The sequence below is a fragment of the Pleurodeles waltl genome, chromosome 2_1 (genome assembly GCF_031143425.1).
Source record: "Pleurodeles waltl isolate 20211129_DDA chromosome 2_1, aPleWal1.hap1.20221129, whole genome shotgun sequence".
NCBI lineage: Eukaryota > Metazoa > Chordata > Amphibia > Caudata > Salamandridae > Pleurodeles > Pleurodeles waltl.
The window spans coordinates 682,869,148-682,896,478 of NC_090438.1; the positions used below are offsets into that span (position 1 = coordinate 682,869,148).

General features: G+C 44.6%; 1 protein-coding gene and 1 long non-coding RNA gene across 2 annotated transcripts in view; one reads left to right on the top strand and one right to left on the bottom strand.

The window, feature by feature from the left end:
• The window catches only part of NDUFV2 (NADH:ubiquinone oxidoreductase core subunit V2), a 134,597-nt gene extending 131,248 nt beyond the window's left edge, over positions 1–3,349 (bottom strand). Inside the window, exon 1 of the mRNA XM_069216625.1 lies at positions 3,210–3,349. Coding sequence (XP_069072726.1) covers positions 3,210–3,254 — 45 coding nt within the window. The 5' untranslated portion in view covers positions 3,255–3,349. The remainder of the gene's footprint in view (positions 1–3,209) is intronic.
• Positions 3,350–3,376: 27 nt separating this feature from the next.
• LOC138267585 (uncharacterized) overlaps positions 3,377–27,331 on the top strand; it is a 137,980-nt gene continuing 114,025 nt past the window's right edge. Inside the window, exons 1-2 of the long non-coding RNA XR_011199825.1 lie at positions 3,377–3,486; positions 5,659–5,758. This is a non-coding gene — a long non-coding RNA (uncharacterized lncRNA). The remainder of the gene's footprint in view (positions 3,487–5,658; positions 5,759–27,331) is intronic.

A 27,331-nucleotide genomic window follows, 5' to 3' on the forward strand; every position in this document is an offset into this window, starting at 1 on the left:
AAAAAAAAAAAGAAAAAGGTTCAGACTCAATCAAAGGCTAATGCTGGATTACTTTTAAACCGGTGTAGTTAAAGTGAATGTGCTTGATTTTCGTGATTATTCATTTTATAGAACTGGATCATCCAATACCCCAGCAAATTGTCCCATTTCCCAGTGCGGTATCCAACGCAAGGTCAGATTGCAGCAAACACATTCAGTGCGGGCAATGAGGGGTGAGCCTGCAAGGGGATTACAGGAATGGACGCTTCTCCCAACCAACATAGCTAAAAATACCTTAGTTTAGGCATAATCAGTAATTCATTTTGTCAAGGTGTCCTAGCAGATGTCAGACGTAAAAAGGGAGCATAGCTGGAGACTTCCACTAGACTCAACAGCCAATCACATCAACCAAAAATATGCGTCACTTAAAAAGCGTGACGCAAACATAATCCAAGATTAAGTGTTTTGCTTTTTCAAGATCTCCTAAACAAAAATGCAGTGAAAATGGAAAGTAAAGAAAATATGATTGACCGTACTATGAGAACAATCCTTCCTGACTGACATAAGGTATTTGTACCACATATATAAAGGTATCTAGGTATATGTGCGTGTAATGATACAAGTGATGACCACTTATAAAGCATACAAAACAAAAACTTGCTGCTTTTAGGAGTTTCATAGTTGGGGCCTCTATATACCACGCTTAAAAAAAGCAGAAGCTATTTTCAAGGCGCTTCTTGGAGCCAGGGAGAAGTACTAACTACATAACCACAAAATGGCCAAGCAAAGTCCACCTACTGTGGTTCAAATACTTGGAAAAACGTGAGTCGATCTAGTTCATGGCTTGAAACCTCTCCTGCTTGCATGGTCAGTACAATTGCGGTGGGTCGAGGGCCATGTTGCTTGTATTTCCAAGACTTGGAGAGTTATATTTTCCACCCACCTGCCACTATCAGGACTGCGCTGGCACTGTGCACTGATAGACAATGAGGCGAGGAAAGTATTGGGTTCGTTTGGCGTACCTCTTCTATCAGTAAGTGCACATGTGAGCAGGCCATCTTCTGCAAAATTTGAGACTTAAGCAAAGGTACACTAATTTTCTAGGACATGGGCAGTGAGTACTAGCAAAGTTTTGGTAGAATGGAACTTGGCTGCCTATGACTGGTACTGCTCCAGCCTTATGGCCACTGTCACTGCACAGTCACAAACAGACTGCAACATTTCCACTGGGAACTACAGACATTATTGGTATCTTCTACAACTCCATTGCAGCCCTAGTCTCTGCTTGAAGGCCTAATTTCGATTGTAGGTAATCACAGGAAGAGTGTTAAGAGTGCTGGAGAGAGATACACGAAAGCCGTGATGTTACTAAAACGTGAAACTGCGGGTTATTGGGTAGCACAATTCAACTCATTAATTAATATATACACAGCTAGATGTATAATTAGATTTATGTGCGGCTTATATCAATAAAACACTCCACAGTTTGAAGGTGGATAAGGAGAGTGCTTACAGGTGCCACTTTGATTAGACATGTACCTTGTATCAGGCAACAAGGTATGGCAGTGAGCGGTACAACAGTTGCTGATAGTTAGGGGGTGACTCTTCACGGGTGATGAGATCCATTTTTTTACAATGCTAATGATTATGAAGAAGCAGGGTGTGAAGTAATTTCGCTAAGCTTCGATGTGGTCTCTTCAAGAGCACTATGTGCAAAAGTGGGAATTCACATCACCAAATGCTTGTTGGACACTACATTTAACTGGCTACAGAAATAGGTAATGTTCTAATCATGAGCATAATTAAATGAGGCTCAAGCATGTAAAGATGTGTATTTATTGTTTCAAAACGTAATATACATATCTAAATGTATACACCAAAGTATGCTGGCAAAAACAGTAGGCAAATCCTGCAAATATTATACAGATATTTTGATGGGTTCAGGGAACTGCTCTTTGTTCCAATAGATAACTGAGGTTATTGGACTTGCAGGACTGGAAACAGTTCTAGGATTTTTCAAGACCCGGCCTTTTGACCAAAAAAAACAAGAGACTCTACGAGGCTTGTACTTCAAAAAGAGAACGTCCACACATGCCATACTTTATTAAATTTAGGGGGCGCCACCAGAGGGTGATTCTCACAGAGGATGCATCTGATTACTCTACCAACTGGGCATGCCACTAAGGCAGCGTTCTTTCTCCTGAAAAACCCGGTAGACTACAGAGTGATTAGAATACAATAGGTTTCTTGATGAGGAGTCAATGCAGTCATTAAAGTTGGGTCACTTTATCCCGTCTCTTCAGATGCACAAATGGGCGCACTGCACTGCTGCATGGTGTCACAAATAATCTGGAAGGCTCAGTAAACTACCTATTTAATCAACTTTAGCAGGAAGGTCAAGTTAAAACCTTCGATTATTCGAACGTATGTTTTCCAAAGTACATGCAATTGTTAGCAATAGGCACAGAACCTACTAAGCCTACAAAGGAAATTAGGACCTGTAGCAAACACATTAAAGTGACTGGGCTTCATTACTAGGATGCAAAAGTGTTGCAAGTGGCACACAGCGCTCTCAAGCAGGCACGTTGGTCCTCTATATTAAAAAGCGACCAGATTACACACATACCTACAGCAGACGAATCTACCAAGACTACTTTACTAGTAACATCCCCCATTACTTTCTGGCTACAGAATCTCAACAGGGGGTACTTAACCACCACAATACCTCTCAAATATTTGTTTTCATATGCGGGTGTTTGGAAACAAGCTTTAACAGCTTTTCTATTGAGGTTCTTCTTGCTGACAGTTTCTTTGCGGTTACAGTGTATTAAAATAATGCATACTCGTACTGATTTATCCACTCCAGTTAAAAAACAAACAAAAAAAAACACACAGTGTAATGCTCCTAAACGGAATCAACAGACCAAGGACCCTGATCGGCGCGTGACACCTCAGGGGTATATGTTTTCCTTCTTCAGCATCAATCTGAAAATGCAAAAAGGCAGGACCCAGTTGACGGCGTAAACACACGTATTATTCCCAACGAGCGTCTGCTAGACACTTGGAGAGCACTCCCCTTCGAGGTCAAGGATGGACTACCCCCTTTGCCCTTCAGAAATAAACGACACTGGGGCACTGCCGTCGATGCCCGTGCACTGCCGCCAGGCTCTGGGTCGCGGTACAGAGCCCTCCTGCTGACGTTATCAGAGCCCGGCTACTCAGGGACTTACCGCAGCACAGACCGAGCGCACGAGCCGCGCGTGCAGAGACATCATGGAGATCGACCCAACAGCGGTGAAAGCCTCGCTGGGAGGACGCCGGGGAGCTCCAGCCCCGCCTTCACAGGATCAGCAATCGAGCACCGAGAGTGTTGGTGCTGTCAGGCTTGCCGTCATGGTCATAGAAAGAGGATGCTGCACAAACTCAATTGGTCTCGCCTACAAGTTAGCTAAACCTTTAGCTTACTGTAGCGCAAGCCTGTCATGGACCGTACAGAAAACCCTACAGGTGAGGGTGCTGCCCATTGCCTACCTGTGGATATTAGCTTGGGTGCTATTGTCCTTTGCTTGTTTCTTGTTTTATAGCTCCTCTTTTTGTGTTGTCCCTACCCCAGAAAATATCATATTTTCCACCCTTTTGCATGTCTGCCAAGTTTCCCAGGTTCATTCAGAGTACAATCACCAGAATTAAAATAAAAAAACCTGGACTGGAACAGCACATCATGCATGTACCTGGTAAACCTGTCAGGGATACTTTTGTTTGGTTGATTTGTATTCTTACACTGCTCAGCATCAAGGGAACTACTTTTTAGGTCGTGCACGCAAGCGCTCTGACGAGTTGGAATCTATCTCTGAGCTTTTAATTTTACCCACGCCCACTGCACACCCATCACTATCACTCACTCATGGGCTTGCCTTTCAAAAATCTTATGTAAATGCTTTACATTTGTCCCTCCTTAGAGCATTTTTGTTACAGCCTTGGCCATCAGCCCTGTTACATGGATAATTTCACATTTGCCAATACGTTTGACAGCGAGCAGACTTCTTTTGTGTCTCTCCTTTGCGCTCACGCTCTTGGTGGCCTTAGTGTTTTGAAGTGGCTTGCTTACGTCAATTGTTTTACTTCTCATTTTCAATTTCCGTGGCAAGAAAAGTCCATTTAGGAATTTACAACACAAATAGCTCTCACCTGATTAAACGTGAGACTCATTGCATTGCAGATGCTTGTTTCTTTTTGTTTCATCATTCAATGAGTGTTCACATGTTCTCTAGCTCTCTTACATTGTGTGGTTTACCTCTCAAATAACCACTCCCATATCACTAGTACATTCTGTGTTGCTCCTTAATCCCTCAACCTAAGTGTTAGAAATTGGGTTGCTGGTAGACTGGAGGTATGATGCCAGCAACCACAATCCTAGTTAGGGTAACTGTCAGGCAAACCCTAAATTAACCTGTGCTCATCCTCGTGTAGCTTGGCACAGAGCAGTCAGGCTTCACTTATCGGGAATGTGTAAAGCATTTGTGCAACAGCCAAACAGTGAAAACACCACACAAAGATTCCACACCTGGTTACAAAAATAGATCTGAATGTAATCAATAAAACAGGACCAAAATGACTAAAATCCAAGAAGTAGACCTGGAGATCTTGAATTTTAACGATTTGAGTGAACATAGCGCTAAGAAGCATAAAGCACTACTGGTAGATATCTGGTCGCACCAGATTGGGACAAAGTCAAAGGCTGACCAAAATGAAGTGTGCACTGGCTACTGAGACCCAGTTAGGCCCCCAGACAAAAGTACCTGTTTGCAGAGTGTTGCATGGATCCGAGTGCCTTAGTCAACCGAGGCAATGTGTTAGTTCCGAGATATGGTGAGTCTGAAGTGCGACGTTCTGCAAGTGCGTTTTCTCCTCCGGGTCAGGATTAAAAAACTCTAACATCTGAGGTCGATGGGATCTCTGGACACAGTAAAGAGTGCGGTAAGACCAAACACATTCAATCAGATCTCAATCAAAAGAACATCACATTTAAAAACCATAATCAATTGGGCAATTAAAACAAAAATCAAACAGTTTCAAAGCTCTATTACAACCACAAAGCCAAAGTCATGTATATAGTGTGTAAAACCAAGTTATAAAGACAAATGAAAACCACAGGCTGACCAAAAATCTGCGCAACAAATTTATTCTATTCAACAGCAATACCATTAAACATTGCAACAGAATTACGCAAACAAGCAATGATAATATGTGTGCAACAGAAACTGACTCTAAACCATTAGATGGTGACATCAGTCAAAAATCATATTCAAAGTTCATTAAGTAAAATTTATGAGTATGGTTATCCAACTAAACATTTCAAATTAAGAGAATAGTTTATTAAAAGCAATCAATATATCACATTTAAGAGGATGCTTTTAGAAATCAACTTATCAACAATTAGGAGAATGGTTATTACCTACTTGTATTGCAAATTAGGACAAGCATGTGTGGGAACGGACTAACACATGCGGGCAAAAGCAAAAAGAAAAAGAAGATAGAAATAATTTGGCAAAGTCATTTATCTCAGGTAAGATTTAGACTAACTAGTAAAAAATAAAAAGAAAGCAGGTATCAGCATGCTAAACTAATTTAAATACTGCAAGGGGGAAAATAACATTGCACATTTTATACCTCTCTCAGCAAACAGCAATCGAATTAGAGACCACAGCAGAACATGCCAAATCCAGCAGGGTGCATCAGGAACGTCATCAGGAAATGCAGAACACAAGATGAATATCAGGTACACGCATGGGGCAAGTTAACAATTCGATTCAAAGGGGCATTAATAAGAAACTCAACAGGAGAATATAGCAACTCGGGGACCAAAAGGAGACTAACAGCATGAGAAGCAAGAAGGGAACTGACTAACATGTTTCAAAAGTCTCTGCCTAACTAGAAATGATCAATTTAACTTGATTGGTTTACTGTGTAGAACCATATGTCATAAAATGGCAAATGTTCAATTAATTTAAGAATGCCCATTGGGTTTGCAACATCTTCAGATCTTCTCAGGGTAGGTGTGAAGTCATCTCTTTTTCCGTGCGACACCAGAAGTAACTAGCAACTCTGTACATTAGTTGATACATTCCAACATTTTCCCATGGCTCACAACATTTTTCTCCTTTCACATGGGAGCGAAACAGTTAAACAATCGGACTGCTTTACTTTCTAGGCCTCATGTTTTAACATTGCAGCAATTCAAGGTTGCTACTGAATAAGCTTACACACAATACAATAGAAATCTTTACTAAACGTGAAACAAACTAATTGAAATATTCAGGTTAAAGGGAAAGAAATTATTCAGCTTCTCATTTCTGCTGCTAATTTGAAATTTCAGGCCTAGTTATGCTACTAAAAGAATTAAGTACATTAATATGACTATTAGTGAAACATGCTGTCGTGTAGGTTTTCATTATCCTAATGAGACTACTGGATTCGGGCAACAGAATCACCTGTACTGCAGGAGACTGAGGGGGTCATTCTGACCCTGGCGGTCATCGACCGCCAGGGCCAACGACCACGGAAGCACCGCCAACAGGCTGGCGGTGCTTCCTGGGCTATTCTGACCGCGGCGGTAAAGCCGCGGTCAGAAAAGGGGAACCGGCGGTTTCCCGCCGGTTTACCCCTGTCCCAGGGAATCCTCCATGGCGGTGCTGTTTGCAGCGCCGCCATGGGGATTCCGACCCCCTTCCCGCCAGCCTGTTTCTGGCGGTTTTCACCACCAGAACCAGGCTGGCGGGAACGGGTGTCGTGGGGCCCCTGGGGGGCCCTGCACTGCCCATGCCACTGGCATGGGCAGTGCAGGGGCCCCCTAACAGGGCCCCACAAAGATTTTCAGTGTCTGCCTTGCAGACACTGAGAATCGCGACGGGTGCCACTGCACCCGTCGCACCCCTGCAAATCCGCCGGCTCCATTCGGAGCCGGCTTCCTCTTTGCAGGGGCTTTCCCGCTGGGCCGGCGGGCGATCTTTTGGAGATCGCCTGCCGGCCCAGCGGGAAAGTTAGAATGACCCCCGCGGTCATTTGATCGCGGTGCGGTCTTTGGGCAGTTTCCGCCCGGCGGGCGGCGTCCGCCGCCCGCCGGGGTCGGAATGACCCCCTGAGTCTGATCCCGCACCATCTGACGCCTGTCAGCCTAATCTGGGGTTTTTCTGGCTAACTAGCAGAGCCTCATCTCCACCCAAGAGTAGGGATGATTGGGGCAACCGGGCGCATGACATACATAACCCCTCAGTGGAATCGTGGGCATTAAGATCTCATCCCTTTCTCTCAGTTACACTAGTCTCACATATGCAAGGACAATCAGAGGCAGAGTAAAGTTCAATAAGGGTTTATTGAAATAACTGCATCTTAGATAATAAAGCATGTATTACAATAACTAGGATGATGAAGCACAATAAGATTAAAATGGTGACAAGGAGAGTAAAACACAAAAATAATGCTACCATTCTGTCACTAAGGTTTGTAGAGATAGTTCCTATCTAAGCTATGTTAGAGCACAGCATATTAAGCTATAATTCTGCCTTTCAGATTCCCCCTGGGAAGACATCATCCCTCATACCTGAGTAAGAGGACTGTAGTCTACATGAGCAGCTGTAGCGAAGCAATCAGCATACCTTCGTGGTCATCTGGCTGGAATCTCCCTCTAGCGTACATGGGTTAAAGTAGTGTTTTTATAATAAAACATATGATGTTCCAAGAAAGGATCCCAACGAAAGAGTGTGTATATTTCTGTGAATATTGGAGACAAAGCGTGCCACCTTGGCGGGCAACCTATCTTACTGCAGCCTTGAGAAAAGCACAGAGTGAAATAAATGTCTTGTTTGAGAATGCAGTGCTCACCAAGGCAAAGAACAGCTAGATAGAGAAAATACAAGACTGCAAATGTGGCTAATGTTAAAATAATAAAACAAAGCTGAATACAATATACCTAGGTTAAAGTGCACAGCGCCAGGCCTTGTGTGCTAAAATAACGTGTATAAAATGATAGCTAAAATGGCTACACAACACCCTCCCCTTGTCCGTTCAAAGGTGGTTCAAAGCCTAACCTAATATATAAAAGCCACTAAATGCATCCCAAAGCAAATGTATGGGAATGTCAGTGATGACAAGTTAAAAGCCACTTGAGCACGTATTACAAGGACAACTTAAAATGGTAACAGTGGCGTCAAAAAAGCCAACTTTCAGTATGAAAGTCGCCAGTTGAATCTGAGACAATTGAGCATAGGAAATCCTCCACTTCGGCAGGTTGTAAAATAGGAAGTTCATCACCAAGAAAAACCAAGGGGCATTCGTGCTTCAAAGCCTAAGCTTCAGCCGAGGCAGCAGCATTCTGTGGTGTGCCCAACAATGAGTTCAGAGCTGCATGGCCCAAAAAGGGCAACTCATAAACAGCTTCCCGTAGCAAACGCACCCTCAACGCGCATGTCTGGTAATAAGCTCTCAGCGAGAACATCAACAGATCAGCTTCCAATGAAAGCAAGCAGTGGGTAGCAATACAAACTTTCAGTGCACATTCAAAGGGGCACCAAAGGCACCGAAACACGAGCTGCACACAATGCAAAACTGGTCTGAATGACAGAGACCAGTCATACTCCAATCGCTCCAGGAGTGGTGCTCCAAAGTACTGCATCATGCCGTCACGACACAGCTGCGCGGGTGGAAGCCCTTTCAGTCCTCCTTGTCGTAAAGGGACAGCCATTGCGCAGAAAAAGTAGCAACAACAAAATGCCACCTATTATAGCCAAAGTTATCGGAAATCCCACGAAAATACTGGAAAATATTGAATGTATGGCTGAAGGTATTAAGCCAAATATAGATGAAAAGGTGTGAACGAAACCAGAGCCAACAGCCTCAAAGAAATGTGCGATTCTAGTAGTACTGGACGCGTTACATATCCGACCCACGAGTTCACCAAAGTGTCTTGGAAAGTTAGTAATTCAAAGGGACTGTATCTCTGCGGATGACCTTGCAACCTGAATCGCATAGGTTTGGCATGCAGATGTAAGTGCCACATATTTTTGAAACAATAAAAACTTGAGTCTGCTCAACTTGTCAAAATTCACAATTTAAGTATCAATATGGGGCCAAATCTCAGCTACTTCCCTCTGTTGTGTAGGAGGAAAAAGTACATTCCAGCAGCATGTAATCTGTAACCGACACCACACAAACTATTCCGGCTCGCATTCCACAACAGTTCTCACTATTAAGGAGCACATAGCTGCCATTCGAGAGCACCTGAAACACAGGTCTAATCAAGGGGACTTGGACTCCCTTCAAATAACAAGCCAAGTTTGCTGCTGAAGCGTTGCACGCCCTGTGCAAGGACAGTTGTTTACAAACCATCGAGTGGCCGACAGAAGTCTTGCATTCACTACCACTAAGAAAGACCTCTTTCATTACACTGAGACATTTGTACTAGAAGGGCAGCTCCCACACCTCATGTATGTAACTATCTCCTAGCCTCTCATATCTGCCCACTGTACTGTGTTTTAAGTAGGATGTGAATTGAAGTGTTGAAATAGGCAGATTGATGACCCCATGTATTAATCACTCAGCAGATGGTATTTCAGCCACAGTAAAAGGCAACTTTTCTAATTTTTAAATATTTAACATGACATAAGTAGCTTCCTTTTTAGCTATCAATTGTTGTTATCGTGTTAAATTAAATTAAATGTAGAAAATATGTCCCTAACGCTGACGAGTTGCCAGGGAACGTGACCTGCTTTCAGTGTTTGTAGTGTCCAACCTAACTGCATAATGGATCTTAGTTTACTCTGTCCATGGTGTAAAGATGACATATCACTCTATACTATGTCTATTGCAGAGGAAACAATGTTGTTTAGGGTATATATCCAGTTGGACAGGGTATTAATCACATTATCTACAACAGTTACATTTTCCTGGTCTATTTGCCTTAATCAAGCAGCTGCTTCTTGTTGAGAAAGCTTCCAAATTTCATTATGAACTGCAAATAAGAAGCGCTTTCTGCGTTGTCTTCTGGGGCCTAACAGGAAATCCTGTAAGTCAGTATTGTTAGACAGGAGATTGAGGTGTTCTTTAACAACATCTATTGAGGAACTCTTCAACCATTGCTGGCATAGTTTCCCTACACTGTATGTTGTCACTATACCCGCATGTTCAGATGACACATAGCGAGGGTCAGGCCTACTTGTTCTAAGCCCCCATGTGGAGTTTCCAAAACGTTTATGACACCCATTGGTATCTATTGGCCACAATAACCACCCACCAGGACGTGAAAGTGAAGCATTAAATGTGCCATTTTGGACCCATTCATCGAGCTGACCTTCAGATTCATTGAAATATTATTGTCATTTGTAAAATTTTGCTGGGGCAGGAATACTGGGCACATTTGAATCCTTAATTTTTGCTAAGCCTAAACAAATTGTTTGCTGTACAGTTTCATTTAAAAATATCATTTGAACAGGTATCAGGCATGCTCTAAATAAAGCTTCCTTTCCTCTTATTTGCCAATTTTTATTCCCCACACACTTTTTAAGTCAATCGACTTCCACCAATATTCATAGCCTTATATAGCCAACTGGGAAACAAAGGAATCCGAATAAATGAATTTTGTATCAGTCAATAATATATGTACATTTTCCATCAATGGCAATTTGAAATAATATGACCCACAAATGTGCCCAGAAAAATATGCACATTTGTCAGAATATGTTTTAGAACTCGCTTGTGGAGGAGTTGGACAATGTTCCCATTGTGTGTAATTAAAAATAGTTTTCGGTGTATTTGCTATGCGAATAAAATGGTGTCCATAATAATTATAACAGAACATGACTCCATAATTTCCTTTGGTTTGACAAACATCCTGACTTTCAAAAAACAGTAAAATACTGCAAGTCAGCCATCATAGAATCAACCTGTTTTCACATCCCAGTCATCAGAAACAACTCCGGGTATTATTACATAATTCATAGAAAGTTTAAACACATATGGTATTTGAATGACCTCAGTCGGCCGTATATATCAAATATGACTTTATCCCAAACAATCCTATCGGGAATTGGAATAGTGAAAATGTTCACGAAAGACAAGTCTCTGCGGACTTTGTGAGAAGAGAAATGGGGTTTCAGGACCTCATCCACCAGTTCAACTGTTGATTGTTCAGGAAGGTAATTACCATGTATTAGTAGAAATAAAGTAATAACAAAGCCAATCCAAAAGGGGAAAGCTAATATAGTCAAGGAAAGGAACAGATAGTTCCATGGAAGTATAAATTAACTTGTTTTGAGCCAAATTATCAGCTTACGTGTTTTTGACAGTTCAGATGCAGAAGAGGCAGATGAGTCTGAGAAACTGTCAGAGATGTCGGCAAAGTATCCAGAAGCAGTTTTTGCAAAAACTGGAGAACTGGCAAAAGTCTCCTGCGGTGGTTCATAATAGACAATGCCATCCGTTTGTGTAAAATTTGAGAATGATTGGTCAACATTTTCAGTGTTGTTTGTTGTAAAAGATGCTAGTGGAACCAATGAAAGATTATTTTCCACCCTCCCCGAGCTCGGAGAGGTGTCAGCGTTGCTGTTCAAAACTTGTAGAGGGACATCTTGACCAGTAGTGAGAGGGACTCAGGTACTGCTGGTTGTTCCACCTGGTCAGCCGTGCAGGATCGGTCACATGGTGCAACTTGACATTGTCGATAGAGACAAAGCGGTTTTCTTTAGACCCAGGCAGCGGTGGTAGTTTAACAGTTCTGGTAAAGTGTGTTCCCAGGACTGGAACCGGTGCACGATAAGAAGGACCAAACTCCTTTTTCACAGCAACTTTTTCACGCACTAGATCCCCAACCTTTGGAATCCATCCCGTAGATGTTATTGGTACATCCTTAATTCCTATGGAGGCAGCACTGGTAGAAGCTGTATTGTCACAGAACTGTTGTAATTTCTGCAAGACACTGAAATGTTCAATTATGTCAAAAGGTGTTTCTACCGCCTCCACGCCAGGACCATCAAGATCTGAAACATACATTTGAGTTCCAAACAGGCACTCGTATGAAGTGCGACCCCCCAGGGACCTTCTAGGCAGATTATTAAGTGCTCTCTGGACTCCATACAGGTGATTAAGCCAACTACGACCCGTACCTAGTACTCTGGCTGTAAAGGATTGCTTTAAGTCTCGGTTTCATTGCTCCACAACCCTATTTCCCTCGGGATAAAATAGAGACGAATGATGGAGTTGGACCCCTAATGAAGCCATGGCGTCTCTGAATGCCCTTAAGGTGAAAGGAAGGCCCTGGTCCGAGTGGAAAGCCACAACTGTATATGTGCAGATAAAGACAAATCTTTAACTGTCCGAGCGTCAGCCGAGCATTGAGGCCACACCCATTGAAAACTGGAGCAAGAGTCAACAGCAACTAAAATGTATTAGTATGAACTGTCAGGTGTCAAGCGACCGCAATGGCCCTGTCACGATCTGAATGCTTCTTACCGCAATTGTCAATCTCGAGGCACCACCTGGTCTCTTGCTGGTTCTGGACTGACCAAGGTAAGGGCGACCCTTTCCAGTAGCCACGGTGCTGCTGATAGAGTAACACCAAGCAGACAGTGACCTCCAGAAGGAGCCTCAGAGGAAAAAACCCAGTTCTGGGAATAAACTCAGAAGCAAGGAACTCCTGGAAAGGGGGTAAGAAAAAAGTGAAGCGTAATATAAACTGGAAACAGCAATACTGCAGCCAAGAAAAAACAGGAGGAGCGAGGAGCACCACCAGAACGGAAGTGTTTGCAATGCAAGGAACAGAAAACCAACTGTGCTTACATACTGGAAAACAGGAAGTGACATGCAGGAAGTTCCAAAGACACCATCTTGAATTGGGAAAATCCACATTTAAGTGAATGGAAAAGTAGCCAGGGTGTAAAAGAGGAAGCAAATCATGCAGGGAAGGAAACACAGACTCTTGGGATGAAAAAAAGATGGCTAAAAGGAAAACCATACAGAAAGAGAAAACAAGAAAAAAGAAAAAAGGCAGAGAGAATAGGTAAGAGAGATTATAAGGGCGAAAAGCAGGCGCAGCGCAAAGCAGCACCCAAAGATTGACTTGTCATGCTGTGGACCAAAAAATAGGCAGCGGCCCGAAACGCGGCTCAAAACGCGGCCCATGGCAGAAACGGCTGTCCAGGCCTCGGACCGCCGATCTGACCGCGGTCCGCAAGTGGGGCGCCGCAGATCCTCGCGGCGTCACAGGCCCAAGTACACACATTGTAATGGTTTGTTGGAAATTAGGAGGGGTGTCTGCGGTGGGCGTTTGACAGTGGCTCCTTAATTTGCTGCCAGATATCACAACAAAAGACATACTGCTTGGTCTGTTTGTATAGACAAGGCCACCAATAACGAGCTTGCAACAATGATATTGTAGCCGCCACACCAGCATGGGCAGAAGCAACTCCCTTGTGCGCTGCTATGATCAACTCTGGTCTTAGGTCTTTATTGGGAATCACTTGAATTCCCACACCTGGTATTTTTACTTCTGCATCAAGCATGCCTCCCATCCGGTAGGAATATTTAGTGGGATATCCTTTAGGTAAAGGTGTGCCGTCAGCCGAGGCTTTCATTGCAGCCAGTATTTCATCGTCCTGTTTCGTTCTATAACCTGTTACTGCAGCAACAGAAGCCGCAACTACTGCTGATTTGGCTGCTTCATCAGCCAGTGTATTCCCAGCAACGTGCTGGTGTCCAAGTGTACGTACAACATGGACATTTGGTAGCGTTTCCTTCAGATCTGCTACTTTCCCTTACAGAAGTCTGTGTTTGATGGTGTTACCTTTGGAATCTCTGAACCGATTCTGGCACCAGTAATGTGAATATTAATTGAAGGACTGGACACAGTAGTACGAATCACAGACAATCAGCGTTAGGATCCGTATGTTTCAGTGCCATCACCAGAGTTTTTAGCTTTGCTAGTTGTGCAGTGCAATCCCCTAGGGTTTGCATAAAGGTATGTTGTGGATAGAATTTACTACCCTCCATGTAGCCGCTCATGACTGCGCAAGCAGCGGAGTATTGATGCTTTGTGCCTATAGCAGGTTGTGCTGAGCCATCGGTATACATGACTCTTTGATATTGATCAATAGGCAATGTATTTGCCGGAACTAGGTATTCTAGTTCATATTGCAAAAATTCTTGAGTTTGTAACTTTGGGTCAAAAATATAGTCGACTTCAGTGGCTATCAGAGACGTTGCCCATTGGAGCCAACGTGGATGTAATGCTACAGCGTTTTGAACGTTGGCTTTGGTAACAGCCTCAAGGGCTGGGATTGGAGATACTACAATAATGTGTTTCCCCTGGGCTAGTGGTCTTTCTTTAATGACAGCCATCTGAACAGCAGTGAGAATTTTCTCAGTGGGAGCAAAATGTTGTTCTGCTGTTGAGTACAAATGTGATTTGTGTGCAATCTGGACTGTCTCACCCTCATTGAATATTACATTGGTGAAAACAATGGCACCAGCAATTACTCTGATGACCAGATGTTTTTTATAGTACCTTGTGTGTAAGTGTTGTGCTGCAAGCATGTCTTGTTGCAATGCTCTGAGAATGCGTGTGACTGTCCAATATTTACTGGGAACGTCAGGATGTATCAGGTCATATAAGGTTTTGATGACTGTTGCATAATCTGGAATGTAAGTTCTGCCAAAATTTAGAAAACCCAATAGTGATTGGAGTTTTTAATAGTATTTGGGGGTTGTAACTGTGTGCATTTTCTAAGAATTGTGGCACGAGGCTCCTTCCTTCACTTGAAAATTGGTATCCCAAAAACAGGACACTAAGGAAGACTATTTTTGTTTTTTTGAAGTTGAATTTATAGCCAAATTCGGCAAATCCTACAACAATGTGGGATACCCGTCTTAGATGTTGCAGTAATTCATCATCTTTAAGGTAGATGTCATCTACATAGGACAATGCTTCAGGGTCAATGTTGTGCAATATTGAAGTTACACGAGCCGCGAACAATCCTGGACTGTTCTTGTACCCCTGTAGTAAATGACAGATTGTTTTCTGGGAGCCTAGTTCATTGAAACTTGTTCAGTCTCTACTCTCAGGTGCTATATTTTGGCAGAAGAGGCCATTGGAAATAGTCAATGTTGTTTTGTATTTTTTGCACACTATGTTGTTCATAAGTGCTGTGCTATGAGAATTTTGTATAGCATAAGTGTTTGTATGGCTATTTAAGTGTCTGCAGACTAAGACATTTCTGTATGAATGGTCCGTTTTAGCTACAGGGAATAAGGGATTATTCATTGGTGAGACAGAGTGTTCGATCACGCCCTGGTACTCTAGTTGTGTGAGGATTTCCCACACAGGTGCTTCCGCATCATGTTTTATTGGGTATTGGGGTTGAGGTTGAGGTTGATTTTTAATTGGATTTACATGATAGGGGGAATCTTTATCCTATCCTATGTGGTTGCAGTATAACGTGGGTGATGCGCCAATGCCCGATCAATCGCATAGGATTCTGCGAGCTCATCGAGAACAAGAGGTGAGAAAGAAGGTTTGATAACCTCTTCCCCATATGCGCAACTAGGGACAAATTCACGTGGCCAATCCTTTTTGGCCAGTGACACATCATAAATATTGACGACGCGGTCCCAAAAGATTGCGTTGATTATGCATTCATTGTCTCCTTCTAACTGTATCATTACTTTGTACACCCTGTCAGGTGTGGAGACATGCATGTCCGCAGTTTCAACTTGTTAGAATTCATCAGTTGCTTTTACCTCCAGATGATCTTGAAGATTCAGGCGAACCGTTGTGATCTCTGCTGCGCTATCTAGCAGAGCTATTGCCCATGTCTTGTTCTTCAATAGAGCCCTCTTCCTGAGTGGTATGACGAATCGCAACCGGTGCCACTTTTTTCATTTTAAATTGGGGTTCTTGTTGGGGAAGTTTCTCTTCTTTTTTTTGTTGAATTGTGATTCCTGTCTCGGTTTCACGTACTCAGTTCTCCGCTCTGACCGCCCACCTCTCTCACCTCGTTTTTCCGGTGAGTCCTGAAAGGAACAAGATTGGTGTGTATCTATCAGGTGTTATATTCTCTCTATTTCTGAGATTATATCCATTCTGAGGGGTCTCCGTATGCGGAGATTCTCCCCTTTCCTTTTTAGGTGATTGTTGTGTTTTATCCCAGCGTTCTTTAGAACCCTCAGGTGCTTGCTTGGTGGAATCTTTATTAGATTTACCCTGGAACTGTGGTTTTATGGGTCTGGCTCCCAGACTATCCCGAGCAATACTCAAATAGGTCTCTGCGATAATCTTTGGCAGCTCACGTTCTTGATCCTGTGCAGGAATGTCCTGGTGCTGCATACGCACTGCCAGTGCTACTGCTTCCCCTTTAAGGTTACTCAGTATAATGGGAGATACAATGGCAAAATTGCCCATGAGTTGCATCCCCAAGTCCAGGGCTGGTGCAGCCCCGTATTCATCTAGAATTTGTTTTAACACTTGCGGAAGATTGGCAAGTGTCAGTGTACCGTGTGCGGTAGTATAGAGCGTGGCAAATACTGTGCCCCAAGTATTGCAGTTATCTACCGTGGGAACCATCCCAAATGGCAGGCATATAGTTAATATTCTATACTTATCCTGAGGTCCAGTATGGGGAAATACTGCTTCCAGTGCATTTATTTTTTGAGCTAACCAAAACGGAATCTCTTCCCGTTTGGCAGGTACCTTACTCATGATCGAATGTACAGTCGCAGGACTAATGCCTGGTGTTGCTGCATGTGATTGCACCGGGCAGCATGTGCTGGGTTTGTACTTAATGTTTGCTTTACAAACTGTACTAATAGTCTGTATATTGCCATAAGCTCAGTATATAAGCGGTGAACCTCAGCTACCGCCAAAGTTGCTGCATCAGGGTGCAGTGTACATGTGGCCAATAAAGGCCAGGGAGGACTATCATTACTTAGAGGACCTAACATAACTAGTAGAATTGTGTGTGGTAGGGCGCCATCAAGCCAATTATTATGGTCTTGATAAGATAGAGGTATTTCTAAATATGCATAAGTTGTATATTGTGCAGGTATGTTTGCAGTTGTATAGTGGTGAAATGTATTTGTATTCCCAACAGCTGGTGGAAATGTGACCCAAGAATAGAAAAATTCTGTTCTGTATGCTGCATGAGCTTCAACAACAAATGTAACTGGACCCCCCTGGGCTGTGAGGCCATGTGCCCATAAATGTGCATTAAGGGGTGGTCGCATATTAACTGCAATTGCTACCCGTTGCAGGTTCGCCATAATAAATGGTAATCACCATCATCTCGTACACAGACGACACCCAGCTCATCTTCTCCCTCACCAGGAACCCTTCCACCGCCAAGACAAACATCCACGCCGGACTCCACGACACCGCCAAATGGATGACAGCAAGCTACCTCAAACTCAACTCCAACAAAACAGAGATCATCATCTTCGGCCCCAACAAGACGGTATGGGACAACTCCTGGGGGCCCACCGCCCTCGGATCACGCCCCAACACCCTCCACCCATGCACGCAACCTCAGCATCATCCTAGACTCATCTCTCTCCATGGCCCAGCAAATCAACACAATATCATCCACCTGTTTCAACACCCTTCGCATGCTACGGAAGACCTTCGAATGGCTTCCCATAGAAACCAGAAAAAACGTCACCAAGGCACTCATCAGCAGCAGATTAGACTATGGAAACGCCCTCTATGCTGGTACCACAGCCAAGCTTCAGCAGAAACTCCAGCGTATCCAGAACGCAGCCGCAGGCTCATCCTCACCCTCACACGCCACGAACACATCTCTGCTCACCTCAGATCCCTTCACTGGCTGCCCATCAGAAAAAGGATCCTCTTCAAAGTCCTCATCCATGCTCACAAATCCCTCCACAACACTGGACCAGCCTACCTCAACGAACGAGTGAACTTCCACACACCCACTCGTCTCCTCCCCTCTGCTGACCTCACCCTCGCCACAGTCCCACGCATCCAACGTACCACCTCCGGAGGCAGATCCTTCTCCTACCTCACCTCCAAGACCTGGAGCTCCCCCCGCACCAACCTACGCAGGACCCAGGACCTCCTGACCTTCAGAAAGCTCCTAAAAACATGGCTTTATGAGCAGTAATACGGCATCCCCCCTCCCCCCCCACAGCGCCTTGAGACCCTCCCGGGTGAGTAGCGCGCGTAATCAATTTTTGGATTGATTGATTGCTACTGTTGCAGGTTTGCCATAATAAATGGTAATTTGTGTTCAGAGATAAGCACACTGAATGGGGATTATCATTTTAAGGTTCAAGCTTGAACAACCTACAGTGTAAGTTAGGTAATCCCTACTTAGCTGAGGAGGAAAAATCCTCAGTACCACAGACATTTCTGAATATAGTACTGAGACGTCTTTGCATGTAGTGAGACAGAGATACTCAGTGGGACCTGAAAATTCGTGCCTGACCAAACGTAGGCTCCGCCATGTCACGTAGGTTCTCATTATCCTAATAAGACTACTGGATTCAGGTGACAGAATCACCTGTACTGCAGGGGACTGAGTCTGATGCCGCACCGTGTGATGCCTGTCAGTCTAATCGTTTTTTTTTCCGGCTAACTAGCAGTGCCTCATCTCCACCCAAGAGTAGGGATGATTGGGGCAACCGGGGGTATGACATACATGACCCCTCAGGGGAATCGTGGTCACTCAGATCTCATCCGTTTCTCTCAGTTACATTAGTCTAACGTATGCAAGGACAATCAGAGGCAGAGTATACTTCAATAGGGTTTTATTGCAATCACTGCATCTTAGATAGTAAAGCATGTATTGCAATAACTAGGACGATGAAGCACAATAAGATTAAAATGGTTACAAGGAGAGTAAAACACAAAAATAAAGCTAACATTCTGTTACTAAGGTTTCTAGAGATAGTTTCTACCTAAGCTATGTTAGAGCACAGCATGTTAAGCTCTAATTCTGCCTTTCAGGTCCCCCCTGGGAAGACATCATCCCTCATACCTGAGTAAGAGGCCTGTAGTCTACATAAGCAGCTGTAGTGAAGCAATCAGTATACAGTTGTGGTCATCTGGCTGGAATCTCCCTCTAACCTATATGGGTTATTGTATTGTATTGTATTGGGCATTTCTAAAGCGCATTCCGGCCCTCGGGCATCGAAGCGCTAACTGGGAGAGGCAATTAAGAGCTAAACAAAGACGCTCCCAAACTTATTGAGAAAACAGCCAAGTTTTGACCAGTTTCCTGAAAGTTAGATGATTATGTTCTTGCCTTATGCTTAATGGAAGAGAGTTCCAAATTTTTGCAGCTGCGATGGTAAAGGCTCTGTCTCCCCATTTCACTTTTCTAGTGCGGGCTATTTGGATTTGATAGGCACCAGCTGAACGCAACACGCGATTAGGCTTATGCCATTTCAGCTTGGTAGTCAGCGTTACAGGCCCAATCCCATGAGCCGCTTTGTGAGTGATGCAGAGAGCCTTAAAAGAAAGCCGATGGATGATTGGGAGCCAGTGTAGATCTTTAAGGCCCCTCTTGACAGAGGCCCCCCGAGGTAATTTTAACAGCAACCTGGCAGCCATATTCTGCATCAACTGAAGCCTATTCAAAGCGTCTTTATTCAAGTTTAGTAAAAGCGCATTCCCATAATCCAATCTGGAAATGACCAGGGCCAAAACGACAGTAATTCTGCTGGTCTGAGGAATAAAGGGGAGGATTTTTCTTAATTTCTTCATTGTCCACACACAGGACTTAATTATTTGATTAACCTGAGGTTTAAATGACAATTGTTCATCAAATACTACTCCTAAGTTTCTCGAGTAGGACCGCGGGACAGGAAGTGACCCACATTCTTCCGGCCACCAACTAGAAGTCCAATGCACCTTGTCAATTCCGAAACACAAAATCTCGGTTTTATCGCAGTTGAGTTTCAACCAGTTGGACTTCATCCAGTGACTGACTGCCACCATACAGGCATTGAAGCGAGTAGCCACTTCTTCAAGATCATTATCGATAGGGATGATGATTTGAGTATCATCAGCATAGGAAGTGGGAATGAAGCCAAAGGAACGAACCAGCTCCGCCAGTGGAGCCACATACACGTTAAACAGCGTCGGGCTCAAAGAAGAGCCCTGGGGGACCCCACACGGCAAACGATAGGGAAGAGACCTAAAATCGCCACAGCTAACTGTGGCCCATCTATCAGATAAAAAAGATCCGATCAGTTTGAGAGCCTGGTCTCTAATGCCTGTCTGATATAATCGGTCTAGCAAGATATGAGGAGCAATAGTGTCAAAAGCTGCCGATAAGTCCAATAGCACCAGAAATGCCCCCTGCCCCTTATCCACCAATCTACGTATGGTATCAGATGATGCAATAAGAGCAGATTCAGTGCTGTGGGCTTTCCGGAAACCGTGTTGCGAGTTATCCAAGCCCTTAGAACTTGACAGGAAATCTACCAGTTCCTTATTTAGGTGTTTTTCCAAAATTTTTGCCGCGTAGGGGAGAAGGGCTATAGGACGTAGGTTCGTTAAGTCATCCAGTTTACCCGCTGCTTTCTTTTTCAGCGGAATGATAATAGCTTCTTTCCAAGCCCTTGGGTAGAGACCCGTTGCTAGCACTTCCTGAAAAATAGGAGCCAACTTGGAAACCACTAACTCTGATACTAGTTGGAGAATGGCCGGGGGGCAGGGATCCATAGGGGAGCCCGATTTGCATCCCCGGAGCAATTTACACAGAGCCTCCAAAGTAGGCATCTTAAAATTAGATAGTAAAAGCGGGTTGTCCGATGTCCCGTTGGTTGTCCCCTCGGGGTACAGGCGAGCCGTCAGTCGTAGAGATGTGCTAGTTAAAGTCTCCTCCAGCCTAAAACTGGAGTAAATATCTAGCACCTTATATTAAAAAAATGTAGCTGCTTTGTTACAGAAATCTTGGGAATTTTCTACTCTGGGTAAATCTGATGGAGTAGTAAGAATGTTGACCGTTTTAAATAATTCTCTAGAGGAGTTAGCTGCTTCATTAATTTTACATGTAAAGAAAGCCGATTTGGCTGCCTGACAGGCTTTTTTGTAGTTGTAGAGAGCAAGCTTAAGATTTGCCCTCTCAACTTCACCAGGACTGAGTTTCCAGCAGCGCTCTTTCTGCCTATATGTCCTCTGCAAAGATTTAAGGGTTTGGGAAAACCAGGGTTGATTAAATTTCTTCTTGATGTGAGAAGAAAAGATTCTTACCGGTGCTAGCATGTCCATAGCTTGTTCAATCCCTAGATTAAATCTAGCAAGTGGAGACAGCCTGGACAGCTTAGGCTCATTCCAATTAAATAGAAGCGCCGTTGTCAATGGTTCAGCTTCAATTTTTTTCCAGGATCTAATCCGTTTTTCCTGGGGAGTAACTTTTGGGAGCTGCTGTTTGGCCAAAAATTTAAATGTCAAAAGGGCGTGATCTGTCCATTCTAATGGGGTAGTGGACAGATAAAGTGATTCGTCAGAACGAGTGAAAATCCCATCAAGGGTATGACCAGCTCTGTGCGTGGCCATCCCATCCTTTAGAACCCAATCTAGTGCCCCCATCAGGTTAAGGAATTCCACAGCCAATAAATCACGGGTATTTTAAAAATGAATATTAAAGTCTCCCAGTATAATGGCTTTAGGGGCCATGATTAGGGGTTCCAATACAGAGGGCCAAATCGAAAGAAACTTAGCAATAGGGCCAGGGGGGCGATAAATTAGAAGGCCTTCCCAGACTAAAAATGTGTCACGAAATAATTTAAAGGCCATAGCTTCACAGACCTCAGTAGTGTAGCTTGCATTATTCCAAGTACACGTGAGCTCAGACCTACAGATGATGGCTACACCTCCTCCTCTGCCAGTATTCCTATCCACCCTGTAAAAGGAGTAGCCAATGGGTGTTGCTTCGATAAAATCAGGATCCGAATCAGGCCTTGCCCAAGTTTCTGTTATAAAAAGACAGTCTATGTTAAGGGTGCGGATGAGCTCATTAATTTCAAATTTATGTTTAGGGAGGGACCTAGCATTTATGAGGGCAAAAGGGCCCCCCATTCTAACGTCCTTACCAATTCCCCCCAAAGTGTGTTCGATATTATTCACATCTGTGGCCCGAACTCTCTGGGTTGCCTGCTTACCCATCGAAGGAGGCATATGCACCATCCAATTACACTGCGTGCATCTCCAGGCGCACGCAGTACCCGGGTTAAGCGTACCGGTACAGCGCGAGCCCGCCCACTTCTTGAGTTCATCCTTGGTGTAACTCAAGATTCCCGAACTAGGAACATAGTTCCTGGCCCTCTGGCCCGTTCTGGCGCGGACGGGCGCAGATGGGCTTGCCTTTGGCGCGCCTTTGGCGCGCCAGCGGCGCGCCCGCGATTTTGCCGACATTTATCCCCTGCACCCGACCACTAGACCGCAAACCGCGGTTATGCCGTGGAAAACCGGAAGTGGACTTTTGCCGGCCCGACTTCCTGCCCCCAATGTTTTGAGAGCCTTGCTGATCCCAATTCCTCCCGTAAGTAATTCTGAATCCGCCGTGCCCCAAGCTATTCCCGAGATTCGTAGGTTTCCCCCACTTTAAAATTATGCAGTTCGAAATTTCAATTACAAATTTAAAAATATTTTATGTTAAAAAACAAATAAAATTATGTGCAATTCAGATTTAAATTCAAACAGGGCAATTAGAAAAACCAGGGTGACAGAAACTTTAAAATACAAGATCAATAAAAACAGCCTCAATTGCAAGACAAAGACGCGCTCACCCCAAAGTAGTGTTTTTGTAATAAAACATATATTTAGGGATAACCAATATTACCATATTTAGAGGCGAGAGCATTAGCGCTTTAGCACTGGTTAGCAGTGGTAAAGTGCGCATAGTCCTAATTCCAGCAAAACAAGGTCAGAAAAATGGTTGTGGTAGGCAAAAAAGTCAGAGGGAAGACCACACTAAAGCTGTCAAGTATAACAATAAGGGCCTGATTATGAGGCAGGTAGTCTTGAGACCACCAGCCTCACGGTGGCAGTCAGGAACACCGCTGCTGTGGTGGTCCAACACCACATTACGACCCTGGTGGTCAGATCACCAGGGTACCACCGTCTCCGCCGGTATCGGTGATCCTGACAGGCTGACAGTGATGGAGTTCGGAATCAGTCAGGGATCAGATGCATGCAGTGCCTTCCTGCTGATTACCGCCTGGCTCTCCGCCAGCCTTTTCATGGCAGCATCACTGCCATGAAAGGGCGGGCGGGCGGAGAACAGGTGCACGGGCCACAGTGGGGCCCCTGCACTGCTCATGCACTTGACATGGGCAGTGCAGGGGTCCCCCTGCCCAGCACCCTCACAATGCTCAGGTTGCTGGTGTACCCTGCGGCGGCAGCATGGCCACAAGTTAGATTACGAGCTGGCGAAATGCTGCTGCCACTTTCCCTCTTGGCTGACAGGCAGAAACCTTGGTTTTTGCCTGTCAGCCCAGCGGGAATGTCGTAGTGGGCCCGGCGGGGGGGAGTAGCCAGCATGGCAGTAGCCTCCCTGTCGGAATTTCGTGGGTGGGTTATCCCATCCTTCGAACTCGTAATGAGGCCCTAAGTCATAGCTGCCAAGTTTTCCAGGTTCTCGCATGATGTGCTGCTCCAGTTCTGTTTTTTTCTGCCATTTGCTGCTTGGGCCATTCCACAGTGTAAAAAGGCATTTTTGCAAAACTAAAATACATTTTTAAGTCTCCCCTAAGCCACGCATGTGCTGTTACTTGTAAGATATTTTGTTTCCTTACAAGGGGCTTGGAGTCCACCCATCTCTTATCATTGATTGGATTCACCATCACTCTCATTTCCTTGCTTCTTCTTGGTCAGTGTTTGTTGGCTTCACTTCCTTTTCATGTGTTTGTCCCTTCCCTGGTGCATGGCCCAAGAACTGCATTCTTGCTCGTCCAGTGTTCTTCCACTTCTTGTGTGCTTTCTGAGGTACTTTTTTATTTTTATTGCAACACTCCATTAGAGAGCATCTGAATGCAGGCCATCCCCACCCACCTCTCCTGCTCCACATTGTTGCTTGCCAACTATTCCACTCTCCCATCCCCCTCGATGTTGTATGGAAAGGGGTTTCGGAAAAAGTCACTGAGTTGACCCTACTGTGGCTAATCACATTTCACATAAAACAAGCACATCATGTGACGTTTGTGACAACCAAGCTTTCACATAATGAAATGTTGCCATTCTTAGGGTCATACAGAAGAGGAACCTTTACTGTGACTGAGTATGTCTGAAGCACCTGTGACTGCCCTAAATCAGCCCAGTGCCTCACCACATACTAACTGAAAGGTATGATTTCACAACCCCCAGGAGATTCATGTATCCCTGCTTGTAGCTGCCAAGTGGGGGCATACTGTCTGGACCATTGAGAAATTGCTTTCTTTGTAATAAGCAGCACTTTTTCTCAGCGAATGTGGAGTTTATCATTGAAAAGGTAAACTCAAGATTACAAGTCCCAAAATGCAACATGCTGCTAATGCATGTTACAAACAGGCTGATGCATACTCTGGGTTGGGATGGCAAGGCAAATGTGGTATGAGATAATCACTTCCTGGCATCACTGAGGTGGATAAAGAGCTGGGCCCTGTTTTACTAGAGGCACACATTTTTTTTAGAAAAGGAGAAGGTATAAATATCTATCTCATTATAACTATTTTTACATTATTTATTCTTCTACATGGCACATCTGTCATCACTAGTGTCTTGCAGTGCTTCATGTCTCATTGTTCAAATTTTATGAGGGAATTATGTCATATGTGAATTATCCATTCTCTAGGGGCTGCCTTTTTCAAGATTTTCTTTTGTCCATCACCCCATCCCACCACCACCATAACCACCACTCTCACCAGCCTACAGCCACCCTACCACCACCCCACCACCCTACATCTACCACCCTACCTCTACCATCACCTGACCACAACTACCACCCTACCAGGACTCTACCACCAGCACCACCTTAACCACCACCAACACCAAACTAACCACCACCACCCTAATCAACAACCTAACCACCCTCACCATCCCTACTACCACCACTATACCAACACCAACACCCCACCACCCTCCCAACACCACCCTACCATCACCCCTTAATACCATCACCCTTAAAAGAACACTCAAACCACCACTACCCTAATCACCACTACACCCTCTACCACCCTGCGGCCACCCTACAACCTCCCTACCACCACCACCCTAACAAACCATTATCATACCACAACCTTACATCACCATATTTCTACCACCACCAACCTACCAGCACCCTACCTGCCAACACCACAACCACCCACACTACCCTAACCGATGCCACCAACCACTACGAGCCTAACCACCTTCACACTACCCTAACCACCACTCTAACCATCCCCCTTAACCACAACCAATCAAACCACCATCACTGTACCCTAGCCACCATCAATACCTCTACCTACCACTACCCTAATTACAGCCACCACCCTAACCATCATCTTAACCACCACCACCATTACCACCACCACCCTCACCACTATCACTCTCACCACAATCACTAGGCTCACTACCACCTTTACCACCCTACCATAACCACTAGCATCACCCTTTCACTCAACATGGATCTCAAATTCCATAGAAGCTCTTCATTTTTTAACAATCATTTCAAACTTATTAATTGATTGAGTAACTTGTTCTCGTTTGAAACTATGCATCTAGCTATCTAATAAAGCTGAGTCATAAAAAAACTAAGAAACATTTTCATGTCATCTGTAGCTATCTATAAACCTGTCTGCCTCTTCTATGGAAATCATTATGTGCCTATTGAGAAGGAAATTGATGGTATGATGGTGCTATGATCCCCATGCCAAGTGCTCACTGGGCAGATTGAATTTTGCATAAACCTCATATTTGATTGCCTTGTACATTTTAATTGATGCACAGTGGGAACAAGAAAATGTAGTGTTCATCGTATAGTGTGGCATTATTTTATTGAAGCAACCTACAAATGCAGTCAGTCCTGCTTCGAAGGCTAGTTTTGTGAGGTTTTCTACCTTCTCTCTTATTTCTTCTTTCACTGGAATAGGTCTTCATTACTTGTGTCCATGCACTGCTTACTTTTCAGGCACTCCTTTTTTCTTTTTTATTGAGCACCATGAGAGTGCATGTGTTTTCCAGCTGTCTCCCTCTGGTATTTCTTTTCACCCCTCTACGTTGCTCTCACCCATATGCTTCTCCTCCACTCACCCCTCTGCTTTGTGCTTGCCTTCTGTGCTTCTCCCCGCATTGCTTTCTTGCCATGTGCTTCTGTTCCCCGTGCTCCCTCTTGCTCCCTCTTGAACATGTTATGTACTTCTCCTGTCGCCATCATGTTACTCTGACCCCGCTCTCCCTGATGCTCCCCTCACCCGTGCCCTCCATGATGCTTGAACCCCTGCTCTCCTTGTTGCTACGCCCACCTGCTATTAAAAAAAAAAACACTTGTTGCTCTGATTTTATTAAGTTTATTAATCCAACTTGGGTCAGTAAATATAAAGGAAAAAAGCCACTGTGATGTTCATAAGCAGGTGTGCTTACAGAAGGACATGAAAGCAATTTTTTAGGTTTCCTTTCTTCCTCTTTAGCCATGCTTTATAGCATCGCAAAAAAATTCAAAGCCAATAGGTCCCAAAGATGAAACATACTAGCTTTGCCAATGCTTATGTTTTTTTACCCACCAATGGTGTCCACAATATTGGATTGGTAAATACATTTAAAAAGAATGTTGCCCATGTTATTGCCTAGGCACGTGCTGCTCATTCTTCACATATGTCATCAGGCTCGATTGCCATACGTGATCACGCATGCACGAACCTAGGGAATGATGGAGCCACCAGAAGTGGACACTTCATTGCACCATTTTTCTTGTTTTAACATTTTGGGGGTCATTTCAACCCTGGCGGTACAGGACCGCCAGGGCTGAAATAACGGAAGCACCGCCAACAGGCTGGCGGTGCTTCCAGGGTCATTACGACCGCGGCGCTTCGCACCGCCGGGGCTGGCGGTTTCCCACCACAATGGCCCCGCCGGTAGTAATCCGCCAGGGCAGCGCTGCTAGCAGCGCTGCCCAGGGGATTACGAGTCCCCCTACCGCCAGCCTTTTCCTGGAGGTTTGAACCGGCGGCATGGGCAGTTCAGGGACCCCCTGACAGGGCCCCATGCGGCTTTTCACTGTCTGCTCTGCAAACAGTGAAATGCGCAATGGTGCAACTGCACCCGTTGCACGCCCGCAACACTGCTGGCTCCATTTGGAGCCGGCTCCCATGTTGCGGCCCACATCCCCGC